This window comes from Anolis carolinensis, chromosome 4 (genome assembly GCF_035594765.1).
Source record: "Anolis carolinensis isolate JA03-04 chromosome 4, rAnoCar3.1.pri, whole genome shotgun sequence".
Classification (NCBI taxonomy): Eukaryota; Metazoa; Chordata; class Lepidosauria; order Squamata; family Dactyloidae; genus Anolis; species Anolis carolinensis.
Genome location: NC_085844.1, coordinates 168,316,684 through 168,330,507, shown reverse-complemented (window position 1 = coordinate 168,330,507; position 13,824 = coordinate 168,316,684). Strand labels below are relative to the sequence as shown.

General features: G+C 39.0%; 1 protein-coding gene across 8 annotated transcripts in view; it reads left to right on the top strand.

Annotated features, from left to right (window-relative positions):
- Positions 1–13,419, top strand: part of pde4b (phosphodiesterase 4B) — a 352,571-nt gene extending 339,152 nt beyond the window's left edge. For all 8 annotated transcript variants that reach the window (XM_003226759.4, XM_008119709.3, XM_003226758.4 and 5 more), the window contains 8 exons: positions 2,495–2,673; positions 4,150–4,248; positions 4,366–4,530; positions 5,693–5,792; positions 6,298–6,452; positions 6,561–6,683; positions 8,647–8,829; positions 11,361–13,419. In XM_003226759.4, coding sequence (XP_003226807.1) covers positions 2,495–2,673; positions 4,150–4,248; positions 4,366–4,530; positions 5,693–5,792; positions 6,298–6,452; positions 6,561–6,683; positions 8,647–8,829; positions 11,361–11,726 — 1,370 coding nt within the window. In that variant the 3' untranslated portion in view covers positions 11,727–13,419. The remainder of the gene's footprint in view (positions 1–2,494; positions 2,674–4,149; positions 4,249–4,365; positions 4,531–5,692; positions 5,793–6,297; positions 6,453–6,560; positions 6,684–8,646; positions 8,830–11,360) is intronic.
- The last annotated feature ends 405 nt before the right edge of the window (positions 13,420–13,824 follow it).

The following is a 13,824-nucleotide window of genomic DNA, read 5'->3' as shown; positions in this document are numbered from 1 at the left end:
GCAGTCTACCATTTCTGATACAGTTAACATGACATCCGAAAACTCATTTCAAAAAAAATCATTTAATCTAAGCAAATAGTCGGCAATGTCATGAAAGGAACTGTGGTCATTAAGGGAAATTGGAAAACTCTGGTGCAAAACCACATAGGTTGCCATATCACCATAAATGTAGTAGTGCTTTATGGGTTGCCATAACACCAACACAACCAAATCCCCTAGGATTAGATTCTATCCCAGGGATTAACCCTCATCATCTGAGTGCATGTGACAAAATGACATGGCTCCAAACCCAGGTAGTAGATAAAACATATTTTTTAATTATACCACCCTTGAACAGATGAAAATGTAATGAGTAACACTTAGGAATATAGGAACAGAGCTGGTAGGGGAGAGTGGGAAATACGATCTTGCAGACTGCTGCTTAGCAACAAATTATGCTTTCCATAGCTCAGGGAGATGCTTGCAGTTGTTGTTCATTTTAGTTTGTGATGAGGCTAGAAGTTACAGCTGCCACAGCCCATTTTATCTGCTTTCCACTGCAAGGCACGTCTAGTGCTCATATGATTTAAATACTGTAAGTCTTCTGTGTGTGTGTGTGTGTGTGTTGGCATTTTCATTGGGTTTCTTGTGTTATGGAAAGAACATGTAACAGTGTTGAAGCATTTAAATTATAATACTCTTCCTGAAATCATTGACCACTTACCCAGATATCCTTTCCCCAGAAATAAAATGCTGACATTCAAATATTCATTTCAAATATACTCTGCTATAGTGCTGATTTTTCAGTTATCCGTATAGAACAGTGGTTCCCAAACTTATTTGGCCTACCGCCCCCTTTCCAGAAAAAATATTATTCAGCGCCACCTGGAAATTATTTTTTAAAATTTTTAATAGCAATTAAACAGAAAGATATATGTATTAATGTTTCTACCTTTTTCATACAATATAGTAAAGAAAGATGTAAATTAGAAACATTGAAGTTTGAAATTATGAAAGTATTTTTTGAACTCAGAATAGAAAGGTAATACAAAAAAAGTTAAAACATTCGAACCTGTGGCCATCACCACCCCCCTGGATCGCTGCAGCGCCCACCAGGGGATGGTAGTGCCCACTTTGGGAATCACTGGTATAGAACATAGCCTACAGTAATTTCAAAGTTTCATTTCCAGATGTAACTAGAGCATGACCTCCATATTTATGAGACTGGTAGCCATAATTCAGCATATCCACAATCCATCAGAAGATGTGATGTCTGATCATGTAGAGCAGGGGTGTCAAACTCATTTTCATTGAGGGTCCCATCAGCCTTATGTTTGTCTTGAAAGGCCCGTTGAATCCGTGGATGGAGAATCCATGGATACAGAGGACCAACTATAATTTATTTACATGGTAGTTGGTGCTCTTTCATTTTTACCCAATTTGAATCTTCAGATGTTCTTGAACAGTAGCTCCCATCACTTTTAATGATCCACCATGCAGACTGGAGACAATGGGAATTGCAACCCAACAGCACTTATGGCTCTCAGATTGAGGAAAGGTTAAAGGACACTTTAAAGTCTGCCTTGCATCTAAATTCAAATACCACTCTCCTGATAAAACAGAACAAACTGCTGCTTTCCAGATGTGACTGCACCCCAGCTCCTATCCGCTCTAGTCATGTTGTCTAATGAGAAAGAATACAGACATTGTAGTCCGACCTCTGGAGGGATACATAAAATGACATGGGCTGGATTTGGCCCACAGACCTTGTGTTTGGCACATGTGATGTAGAGATAACAATTTACAGGAGAATAACATGATCATTTTGATCTGAAACAAAACTGCATGCAGCCCCCCCCCCCCCCCGGGGCAATTTTTGTGGCCCTCAATGACAGTCTAAAATTACTTGCTCCAAAATGTCCCAAATGACCAATTGGTTTGTGAAAGGCATTTCCACATTTGAAGCTCCTCCTGGACCACCCCAGGAGTCAACACATTTTTTTAAAAAAAAAATCCCCAAAAATCTTATTTCAAAATTGCCTAAAATGCTTTTGGCTCAAGAAATTCTTGTGTGACCCCAGGTATATAGGTACATAAAATAAAATAAGTATATAAAAATTAAACATTTACTGATCACAAATCATAATTTGCAGGGCTTGCTAAATAGGCTGATTTAAGTAAAGCTAAAGCATCTTCTGCAAAGTCGCTGTAAACAGATTTATGTAAATGTCTAAAACAGCCACTAGGTGACATTCAGAAAAACTGTATTGTTGCCAAATGTTTCGGGACCCCAACATTGAGCTGTAGGTGAAGTTTAGTGTCATACACTTTTCCTCTAGCCGTCCATTGGATGCCAGTGCCTTCAACTGGAAGGAGTCCTTCCATTCATAGCAGGGGTGTCATAACTTCCTAAATAACATAGCCAATAATGTGTAGTGAAATGCAACACCTGGAACATGACAGTTGCCTATATTTATTAAGGGTTAGAACTTTTTTATTCCTTTTATCCACACAGACAAGCAGAATGATGTGGAGATTCCCTCTCCCACACAGAAGGATAGAGAGAAAAAGAAGAAGCAGCAACTTATGACACAGATCAGTGGCGTGAAGAAGCTGATGCACAGTTCAAGCTTGAATAATACTAGTATTTCAAGATTTGGTGTGAAAACAGAAAAGGAAGACCATTTAGCAAAGGTTCGTGATTCATTGTAGTTACAGTGAAATTCTTGTGAGAGATGCAGATGGAACATTTACTGTCCTGGGGTGGTAAGAACTCTTGCCCTGCTCCCCCGTTTAATGATAAGGTTGTAGTTTTGGGAGATAGTATCATCAATTACTCCATATTAAAATGAATGTCCTTAATCAGTATATCCCTAATCCTGGAATATTAGAAATTATTGATCTACATATTTACAGATGTAGACCCTTATATCTTGCTCTTATACTTGCCAACATATATCTTTGTTCTTCAAATGTTAGACCTGTTGCTAGGTATATTTGACCTCCCAATTCCAAAAATGGCACTGGTTTTTCATCAGCTCTATCAGCGCTAGTTTTTGAGATGCCCAATTTCACTTTTGCTCATTTGATTATTTGTAAATTTTGTTAACATATTCTCTGTACCCAGTTTTCCTGAAAATAAGACATCCCCTGAAAATAAGACCTAGTAGAGGTTTGACTGAATTGCTAAATATAAGGCCCCCCCCCCCCCCCGCCCTGAAAGTAAGACCTAGCAAAGTTTTTGTTTGGAAACATGCCTGCCAGAGCATGCAGGATCGATAAATGTACATACCACAGATTGTTGTACATGGAAATAGTGGTAGTAACAAGAAATTCTTGATAGGATTCACAGTTTGTCTAGTCATGCTGGTTTGTGATGACAATTACTGAACAGTATATAATAATTGTTCTTTTTTTTGGTTCAACAAAAAAGTGAATTCTTCTTCATGGAAAAATAAGACATCCCCTGAGAATAAGACATAGCACATCTTTGGGAACAAAAATTAATATAAGACACTGTCTTATTTTCGGGGAAACATAGTAGGAAATTCATCAGTGGTTCTCAACCTGTGGGTCCCCAGATGTTTTGGCCTACAACTCCCAGAAATCCCAGTCAGTTTACCAGCTGTTAGGATTTCTGGGAGTTGAAGGCCAAAACATCTGGGGACCCACAGGTTGAGAACCACTATTCTAGATCCTCCAGTGTGACTCTGTGGTGGAAGGTGGTAGAAGGTGGTCATATAGTCAGGCTGGAGATTCTTATAGAGATTTGAAAGTCCTCCAGTACAATTCTATGGTCAGCTTCAAGTCGAAATTGATGAAAGATTCAAGTGAAGGACCTTGGCATTTTTATTCATGCTTTTCCCATTTTTGCAGGGAGAGAGGCTACTATATTTCATTATCAGCATAGGGTATAATAATGAATTAGCAGCATAGGATGTAATAATGCTATGATTAAATACCTCTGTGCTATCTGCTTTGCTTCTGTGTCCCACAGAATACTAAACCTAGAATTAGAGAGAAACCTAAGTTTTCCCTGGTTCCTTTGATTTATTGATTTATTTAAATGGCAACAATACGCTGTACAATCACTGAAAATTGCTTATGCATAGGAGATCTTTTTGTGGTTACATTGTGCATTTATTAATTAGTTGTTACTGGATTTTTTAGGAGCTGGAAGATCTGAATAAATGGGGTCTAAACATATTTAATGTTGCAAGATATTCCCACAGTAGACCTCTCACCTGCATTATGTATGCCATATTTCAGGTTTGTAATTTTGATTGATTTGTTATTATTCATTAGTATAGATGGTTACATTCTTGACTATAGTCCCCATCCATCCATCCATCCATCTCTCCATAATTAAAACTTTACCTTGAACAGGAAAGAGATCTGCTGAAGACATTCAAGATCTCATCGGACACCTTTATAGCTTACATGATGACTTTAGAAGACCACTACCATCCTGACGTCGCCTATCACAACAGTCTCCACGCAGCTGATGTGGCTCAGTCAACTCATGTTCTTTTGTCTACTCCAGCCTTGGATGTGAGTAGATTGTCCCCACCCCAATATAAAGTATTCAAATTGTAATAATTGAATAAATCTTGAATGATTCTTCTTTCTTATTTGATGAGGTCTCAGTTAGTTTTGAAAAGAAAATGTGCATGATTTGTTCAGTAGTTTTGACAACATTTCCAGAGTGGCTTAGGTGTTCCTTGCATTTTTGCAAGATAGGAAAATGCATAAGTGAGCTCATGAGCCAACCCTTGGATGGGAGATTGCCAAAAATAAATACCAGACGGTGTAGACCAGTGGTTCTCAACCTATGGGTTCCCCATGTTTTGGCCTTCAATTCCCAGAAATCCTAACAGCTATTAAACTGGCTGGGATTCCTGGGAGTTGTAGGCCAAAACACCTGGGGATTCACAGGTTGAGAACCACTGGTGTAAACTATATTTCAAAAGAAGGAACTAGCAAAACCACCTCTTGAATACTCCTGACCATATGACATGGAGTTGTCATAAGTCAACAGGTGACTTGAAGCCACATACACACAGAGAAACACACACATAGGACTAGTGGTATTGTAGAAGTTTCATAGCCAAATCACAGGACTGCAATTGATGTGAAGGAGCCATGGAAACCCACTGGGTGACTTGGGCAAATCGTATTTTCTTAGCCTCACAGAAAGGCAAAGCAACCTTTGTCTGAACAAACCTTATCAAGAAAATCCCCTTAGAGCTACCATAAGTTAGAAAAACTTTTAAGGCACACAGCAAATGTTTATTAGCAGCTAAATCATTGTTCATGAAGTGGGATATAGTTTAATTTGAACATATTGTGAGTAAGATTAATTTAGGTCTTAAGTTATCTGCTTAAAGCATTTTTGTCATCCCTAAACAACAACGACAAAGCCCTAGAAGAGCTCATAAATATTAATAGTTTGACAGTCCCTGCTCTTAACCTTAAAATCTGAAAGATACATCACAAAAGGAAAGTGAAGGCGAGGGGAAGGAGGAAGGTTGTTCTAATAGATCAAACAACAAGAACAAACGTTTTCAAGGGAAAACTTACTGTATATTATCAATAATATTTATTATACCTGAACTATTTACCTAATGCCTGTGCCATGATTTCTGTTGAGTGGTAAGCAGGTTGTTCATAATGTAATTGTGTTGAATTTGTCCCTTTGTCCCTTTCTGGTTAGGCTGTCTTTACGGATTTGGAAATTCTTGCAGCAATTTTTGCGGCTGCAATTCATGATGTGGATCATCCGGGTGTCTCCAATCAATTTCTGATCAACACAAGTGAGTAATGTACTTATTAAATGCATTGAAACATGTCCAAGTATCACCAGTTCTGACCTGTTTTTCTCAGGAATCCAGTGTACTAATGTAATATTACGTTCATATAGTCCATGTGGGGAGCATTCTAGATTCTATACCATGTACTCACAAATCTGTGCAATGTAATATCCCAACAATGCATGAATTGATTTAACATTGCAAAGCATTTCTAGAGAGTACAGCTTGAAAGTCTCAATTTACCAATGCAGCCAACGTTCAAAAACAACATGGAGCTGTGCTGATACATTTTCCATAGTCTTTGCTTACAAATCTATTCCTGGCTGACAAACCTATTTCTGAATTTGTATTGCACCTGCTTTGGGATTCTTTAAAGTAGTGCAAGTAAAAGGAATGCCCAAAATGATGGATATGTTGCCCCTCTCATTTTCTTATGCTCTGTAATTTCTAACACTCTGAAATCATAGGTTTCACTTAATAGTATCTACTTATGCTTCCTTTCTTCCAGATTCCGAACTTGCCCTAATGTACAATGATGAGTCTGTTTTAGAAAATCACCACCTTGCTGTGGGTTTTAAGCTGCTGCAAGAAGAGAATTGTGACATCTTCCAGAATCTGACCAAGAAACAACGTCAAAGTCTCAGGAAAATGGTGATAGACATGGTAAGAATTGTAGTACCTGCTAGCCTTCTTGCTATTCCCTATTCTCCTGTATGAAATGGAATCCTACTTCTCCCTTTCCGTGTAATAATACTTTCTCTTTCCGCTCAGGTCTTGGCAACAGATATGTCCAAACATATGTCTCTTCTGGCTGACTTGAAAACCATGGTCGAAACTAAAAAGGTGACAAGCTCTGGTGTTCTTCTTCTGGATAATTACACAGATAGAATACAGGTTAGTATTGGAGAGGATTTTTTTATGTTGTCTAAGGCTTTCATGGCTGGGATCACAGAGTTGTTGTGTTTTCCTGGCTGTATGGCCATGTTCCAGAAGTATTCTCTCCTGACGTTTTGCCCACATCTATGGCAGGCATCCTCAGAGGTTGTGAGGTATATATATGTGGGCGAAATGTCAGGAGAGAATACTTCTGGAACATGACAATACAGTCTGGAAAACATACAACAACCCAGGATTTTTTTAATTTTTGAAAACATTGTATGCTATATGTCCTGTTTATTTTAAAGGGGTGAGACAAGAAAATAGAAAAAGGTTAATCACCACACTGATAGTGGGGCAAGTGTGTTGTTCTCTTCACTCATAACTTTGGAGCCCCTTTCAGTGCCAAAGGAGAAAAGCTTTTTCAGAACGTTATGTGGTAGCATTTGTCCAAGCTATCCAGAATTGAAATATATTAGAAAGAAAACTGTAATAAGTACGGAGCTTAAGAGAAGTTGAGGTAGAATTTGATTGGATGTCTCTTTGTCCATTGCAGCATAAACTATTTTTATACCACAGTTTCTTGAGGGAAGGAGCCTCCAGTGGCGCAGTGTGTTAAAGCTCTGAGCTGCTGAACTTGCAGACCAAAAGGTCTCAGGTTTAAATCCGGGGAGCAGAGTGAGCGCCCACTGTTAACTCCAGCTTCTGCCAACCTAGTAGTTCGAAAACATGCAAATGTGAGTAGATCAATAGGTACCGCTCCAGCGGGAAGTTAACAGCGCTCCATGCAGTCATGCCGGCCACATGACCTTGGAGGTGTCTACGAACAACGCCAGATCTTCAGCTTAGAAATGGAGATGAGCACCAACCCCCAGAGTTGGACTTAACGTCAGGGGAAACCTTTACCTTTACCTTTTTCATGAGGGAATAGAACTAAATCAGCACATTTTGCTGCTATTAGGATGCATCGTCTGCAGATTGCAAGCATTAAAATCACATCAGTCTTTCCATGAGAGAGGAATGGGGTTGTTAGTACTTCTGGATTTTTTTCTTCCTCCTGATAATTCCTCCCTTGAGCTCACATGGAGAAGACAAGATCTCACTGTCCTGTGGATTATTAAATAAGCCTAATGTTTACTCTTTAAGGATTTTAAGAATGAAAGCTTGTCATAATTGGCCAAGTAAAAGAAGGGATCACTTTCCTAGAAGAAGAGAACAGTGGCTAACCAAAGGTCACTGAGTAACTCAGATAGTTGATTTGGAATTTAAACCTGGCCTACTGAGTTCTTGACTGACTCTCTAGTCCAGTGGTTCTTAACTTTGGCTTCCCAGGTGTTTCGGCCCACAATCCTCATTCGGGATTTCTATGAGTTAAAGACCAAAACACCTGGGGACCCATAGGTTGAGAACCACTGCTCTAGTCACTTCACTACTGTGGTTCCTGATCAGATTTGTTGGACTCCAGGACTGAACCAAGGATCTTTAGATGAAAGTGAGCAAAAGGCAAGGCATATGAGTGTCCATTCTTTCTCTTTCTTCCATACTTGGTCATGTTTAACTCATTAGCAGGGTGGAATAGTGTCCTGGACAGAGTTGAACTAAAGGAAATCATACAAGGGCATTGTGAAGTAAGACATAGCCAGCTGGTTCTGCTTTACTTTCCAAGCCTCGTTTTACACTTGAGTATTCAACACAGTGCTTGTGGAATTGGCACAGACCAAATACCTTGCTTCTCCAGCATATCCACAGCGAATTAAGCTGACATTAACTGACCTCCCACATCTGCATATTGTCATAGTAAAAATGTAGTCTATGCAGTTACCTTTCATAATATATTCCAAACTAAGAGTATTTTTGTGATCAAAATGTTCTTCCTGCAATGCAAAATTGTACTGAAATGTGTGCCAGCTTGTACAGAACAAAATGTTGTCCTGTCTGATTATGTGAGCCTTCAAATTAATGCAGGTTTTTGCAATTACAGGTTCTCCGAAATATGGTCCATTGTGCAGACCTAAGTAACCCCACAAAATCCCTTGAACTCTATCGGCAGTGGACTGACAGAATCATGGAGGAATTTTTCCAGCAAGGGGACAAAGAACGGGAGAGAGGAATGGAAATCAGTCCAATGTGTGACAAACACACAGCATCTGTGGAGAAGTCTCAGGTATGATATTGATAAATTTGATCAGAGCTCTTACCACTAGAGCATGTTTTATAATTTTGGAAGGATCCATGCTGTCGAATTATTGCCATTTGGCACCATATTAACTGCCATGGCAGAAGGCTACAGAAGTCTGGTATTAGTAAAACATTTTTTTCCAATATTTACCCTTCACTGTCAGAGAGCTCTGTTGTAACAACAAATTACAAATCCCAGGATTCTATAAAACAATGCTATGGTGGTTAAAATGGTGTGAAGTTGGTATAATTCTGCAGTGGGTAAAATTGTTTCAGAGTGTTATAATTCTGCAGTGTTGATGGGAGGTTATTCTATTAAACCTTATGCTACAACTTCTTTCAGTTAGTCTCAGCAGTGCTACAAGATCTCTTTGTTTAAAAGCCAGTTCGCTTTTTTAGTTTGAGCTGTCTGCTGGGAAATTTAGTTTTCAATTTAGTTTACAGCTACGAGCAGTTCAGGTGGCTTTCTTTATGGATATGAAATGAGAAAGAACCCCCTCTTTCCAATAACCAAACAAAAGCTATTTAACTTAAGAGATCTTTATGTAGCATACACTGCAGGAAGTTTTCATCGCCTTCTGGCTTAGGTTACCTCAACAATTACAATGGAATTGTAATGGCTTGTTCAACATCCTGTTGTGTCTGAAAGGACATGAGTGTGATTTCCAAAGCAAACATCCTAACACTTAGATGGGTTCCTCCAAGAGTTGTTTTCCTGCCTATAGAATTGCCTTCCAAGAGCTTTTGGAGTGAAATGTCAAGCTCTGGCCAAGTCTTCCACATATTTTTTATGGCTTTCGAGTGCTCTGTCCTGTACTTGTTTACCACACAATGAAGAGTAATTCCGTTAAGAACTTCTTCACCAATGTAATATTTATATTCTTTGTTATTTCTCCACAATGACATATTATTTCTAGATGCAAGGGGGTGATGCCTCATTTTATGCTTCCATGCTGCCCACAACTTAGTAATTTCAAATTACTTCCTGCCTTGTAAGTGCACCCAGCTCTCTCAAATTAGCATACAGCATATCATCAGGGAATTCCAGTTTGTTGCTAAGTCCAAATCAAGATGCTGGTTCTTGACCCATGAAGCACTAAAATGGGTTGAGACTAGTGGCATACCTACCTAGTGCATTTGACACCTGTTGTGGGTCATTTTTAACACTCCTCTCATGTCTACAATAAAATTGATTTCAGTAATAATTATAAAATGAAATGATTAATAATGACCAAAAATGAAATACAAGCAGACAATGAAAAAAAATTAAAATGGGGAAAATCAAGACATCTTGTACTGAGTGGGTGCATTATTTATTAATTTATTTATTTGCTATACTTTTACCCCGCTCTTCTCACTCCGAAGGGGACTCAGGCCAGCTTTACAACGTGGCAATAATTCAATGCCTTTTAAAATACAAGGAAAATCATTTAAGATACACATTAAATTACAATAAAACACCATGCTCAATATATCCCATATGCTTGGGGGTATTGGGATAACGATACAAAAGGTTTGCTAGGGTAGACCCTCTCCCGCTCAGACTCAGCCCCCCCCCCCCCCCCACCAAAATCCCAGCCCCTCCCGAAACAAAATCCTGGCTACGGGCCTCACTGAGGCCTGTCACTACTAAGGACTGTCACTACTTTTTTTGCACACACAAACCTTGTTTTTTTCCCTCCAAATCTCCTGGATACAGGAGATTTGGCCTCTTGGGTAAGGAGATCTGGCTTACTTCCAGGCTAGCTTGTTCTCATGACTACCACCTTCTAGCAGAAAATACCATCTCTGTGCCTCATTTGGCCAGAGAGCAGCCTGCTTTTCCTACCTTTTTGCCTCCTATCTTTCCCGTGCCCAGAAGGCATGTATCATCTGCTCAACCTGAAGCCATTTAGACCCTCCATTCAGAGCTTCTTTTTCCCCCAGGGCAGGAAGGGGAGTATTCTCTTCCATTGGAGAATAAGAAAGTAATAATTGCTTAAGTAATCTCATTTTTTTTCATATGGTGACAGCAGCACTACTTCACAGAGCCTGGGTTAGCCCTTGGGAGGCTGAGAAAGACTTTTTTGCCTCCTTTCCCACTTGATACACCACTGCTTGAGTCCATTTGAATCAAACCCAAATCTTCTTTTCAGAGACATTATTTGTCCCTGCAAAACAGGGACATTCCTATTGAAAAATCCTGATTATGAAAAACTCAGTATGGCTTAGATAAGATTTTTTTTACTTTACTTTGGATAGGCAATGAAGATAGTGTTTTTTCATTCACCTTTCAATGGATTTCAATGCTCATTCTCTGTCTTGATCTAAATAAGATTTACATTCCTGTTTGTAATTGGTTTATTTAATTAATTATTTAATCAGTTTCCTTATTTTACTCTTTCTTTTATTCTATTTAATTTGACATCATCATAAACACCCATTGGATGATGGTACAGTTAATAAATTATCTAATAAATGTTGCCACTTTCAAAGGGTTTAGAGCTATAACGCTAACTACTTACGTTTGCTTTACAGGTTGGTTTCATTGATTACATTGTACATCCACTTTGGGAGACCTGGGCAGACCTAGTACAGCCTGATGCCCAAGATATCCTAGATACCCTAGAAGACAACCGAAATTGGTACCAGAGCATGATCCCTCAGAGTCCCTCTCCTCCCCTTGAAGAACGCAGCAGAGACTGTCAAGGCCTGATGGAGAAGTTCCAGTTTGAGCTGACCCTTGAAGAAGAAGACTCAGATGGGCCCGAGAAAGAGGGTGATGGGATCAGCTATTTCAGCAGTACAAAGACACTCTGCGTGATTGATCCCGGAAGAAGGGATTCCCAAAGGGAAGCTGATATAGAAATTCTGGAGGAAGATACATCACCCATTGATACTTAATATACTGTATCTGTGTTGGTGAATTTGAATATTTCATGCACATGCAGGTTGTCTTGCTGACGAGCCTGAAATCTAGGTCTTGGGCCAGCATCTACCATTGGTTAGAAGACCTTTCCAGCTACTTGAGATTGGAGTCAGGGTTAAAGAGGGTGTAGTGACTGCTCAGGAAATTAACAGGTGATTTATATTGCAGTGTCAAGCTTTGTCAGCCAAAAAAAAAATACACACAATCTTTTTGGTGATCGAGAGCCAGTGTGAGTTGTTACTGAACAAGCCTGATAGGAAATGACACACAACTGAAACATGCTCTATTCTTCAGAGGTTGTGAAACCTAGACAGGTCTGACAGCTAGAACTACTGATTCATAACTCTGCATTTAAAACTTGTCCACCTGTCTGCAGACCCGTGTGCCTTTTTTATAAACACTTCCACATCTTTTTGAGAGACCTACTAAATACGCAGTATAACGTGTTTGATATGGTTGTATAATTTTTTAAATTATTATTATTGTTATTCCTGTTTTAAAGAAAGAAGTCTTCCTTTTAAAGGGCAATACTTGTTACTTTATTGCAGTTTAATCACTTTGACTCACTAAATAAAGCAGGGTGCCCTCTTTTCATAATTGCACATTTGGTCACTTTATCAGTCTGCAAGACTTGTGTAACTCCTCTGTTTGCTTGCTGCTGAAAACAGTATTTTCCACTCAAAACTGTTTTTGACTTCTGTTGTGCACAGGATAAAAGTGTAGCTTTTTGTTCTCATAGCACAATCCAGCACATGTAAAACAAAACAAAACCCAGCATACTGAGGTAGCGTGATGTGCATTCTCTCCTCATTGTCTTTTCCCCTCTTTTAACTCAGTGGAAGTTGTATGCTTTAAGTCCTCTTGTGTTTTTTTTCCTGCATAGCTCATGTCAGCTAAATTAAGTCTCCTTTTTCCTCCTGCACTTGCCTTGAGCTCTAACGTGTCCAGTACTGTTTATAACAGTGTATTTATTACTTAATGTATATACTGTAATGTTTTGTAAGTATTAATTTATATAAATTAACATTGCCTGTCAGCGGTGATGTTACTTATGTAGAAGACTCTGGATGAGAGTTGCCTTTCTTGTAACCTTTTGTATTGCATAAAATAGAAGAACCTGAACATAGCTTAAAAGAGACATATGGAACCCAGAGAGGGCATTCAGAGGGCATTGGCTCAGGGGGATTCATTTTCACTAGCATTTGTTGGATAGAGACTTGGAAGGGTCTGTTCAGATGATGTGAAACTACTGAAGCTCTGGAGAAGAGCTCCCCAGTAAAACACCACAAATGTTATGTGTCGTTTTCCAATTTACGAACAAGCCAATGTGAATTTCTATTACAAAATGTGAACTGATATGTTATAATTGTGCTGTGAAACTTCTTCCAACAAAGCTTGTAAGGCATGCACACGGTGCCAATTTCAGTTTGTAAAACTATGTTTCAAGCTTTCAGTCCAACTTGTGACTAACTAACTAGTTAATGAAAATAGCACAGTTGTGCATGATCAATGGGTTTGTATGTCTGTTGAACACTGCATTGTTCAAGATGGTTATTTTATTGTTTTAAAGATTCACAATTGTAATGTTGTTATAGTATTATATATTGTGTTCAGATGCATTCTTAAGAGATTTTTATATGAAGTGAATAAATGAAAGCATGACTTAGATTACATTCTCATGTATATCTTTTTTTTAGTTAGCTACTATGTCTCAGCTGTATGGGTTCTAAACCTAACGAAAACTTCCTAGACATCTTGGTTGAGGTCCTGCATTCATACATGTGGACAGGAATGCTACATGTGGCTCTCTTGGAAACTGTCAAGCCCCAGAGGACAATTGCTTGCCAACCAGGGTCACAAAGGCAAGCAACAACACTCAGCAGCACCAAAAGGAAAGAGGATTAGTGCCATTCTCCTGATTCAGGAAATCGATAGAAATTCAGGAAAATTACATTAGTGGTAACCACTGCTGATCACCTTTCTGTCCATAGTTAGCAGATGACCACCACAGTGGCCCTTAGGGTTTGACTGCTAGCTTGGAAGAAGCAGCTGACTTGCTGTACTGCAGAAACA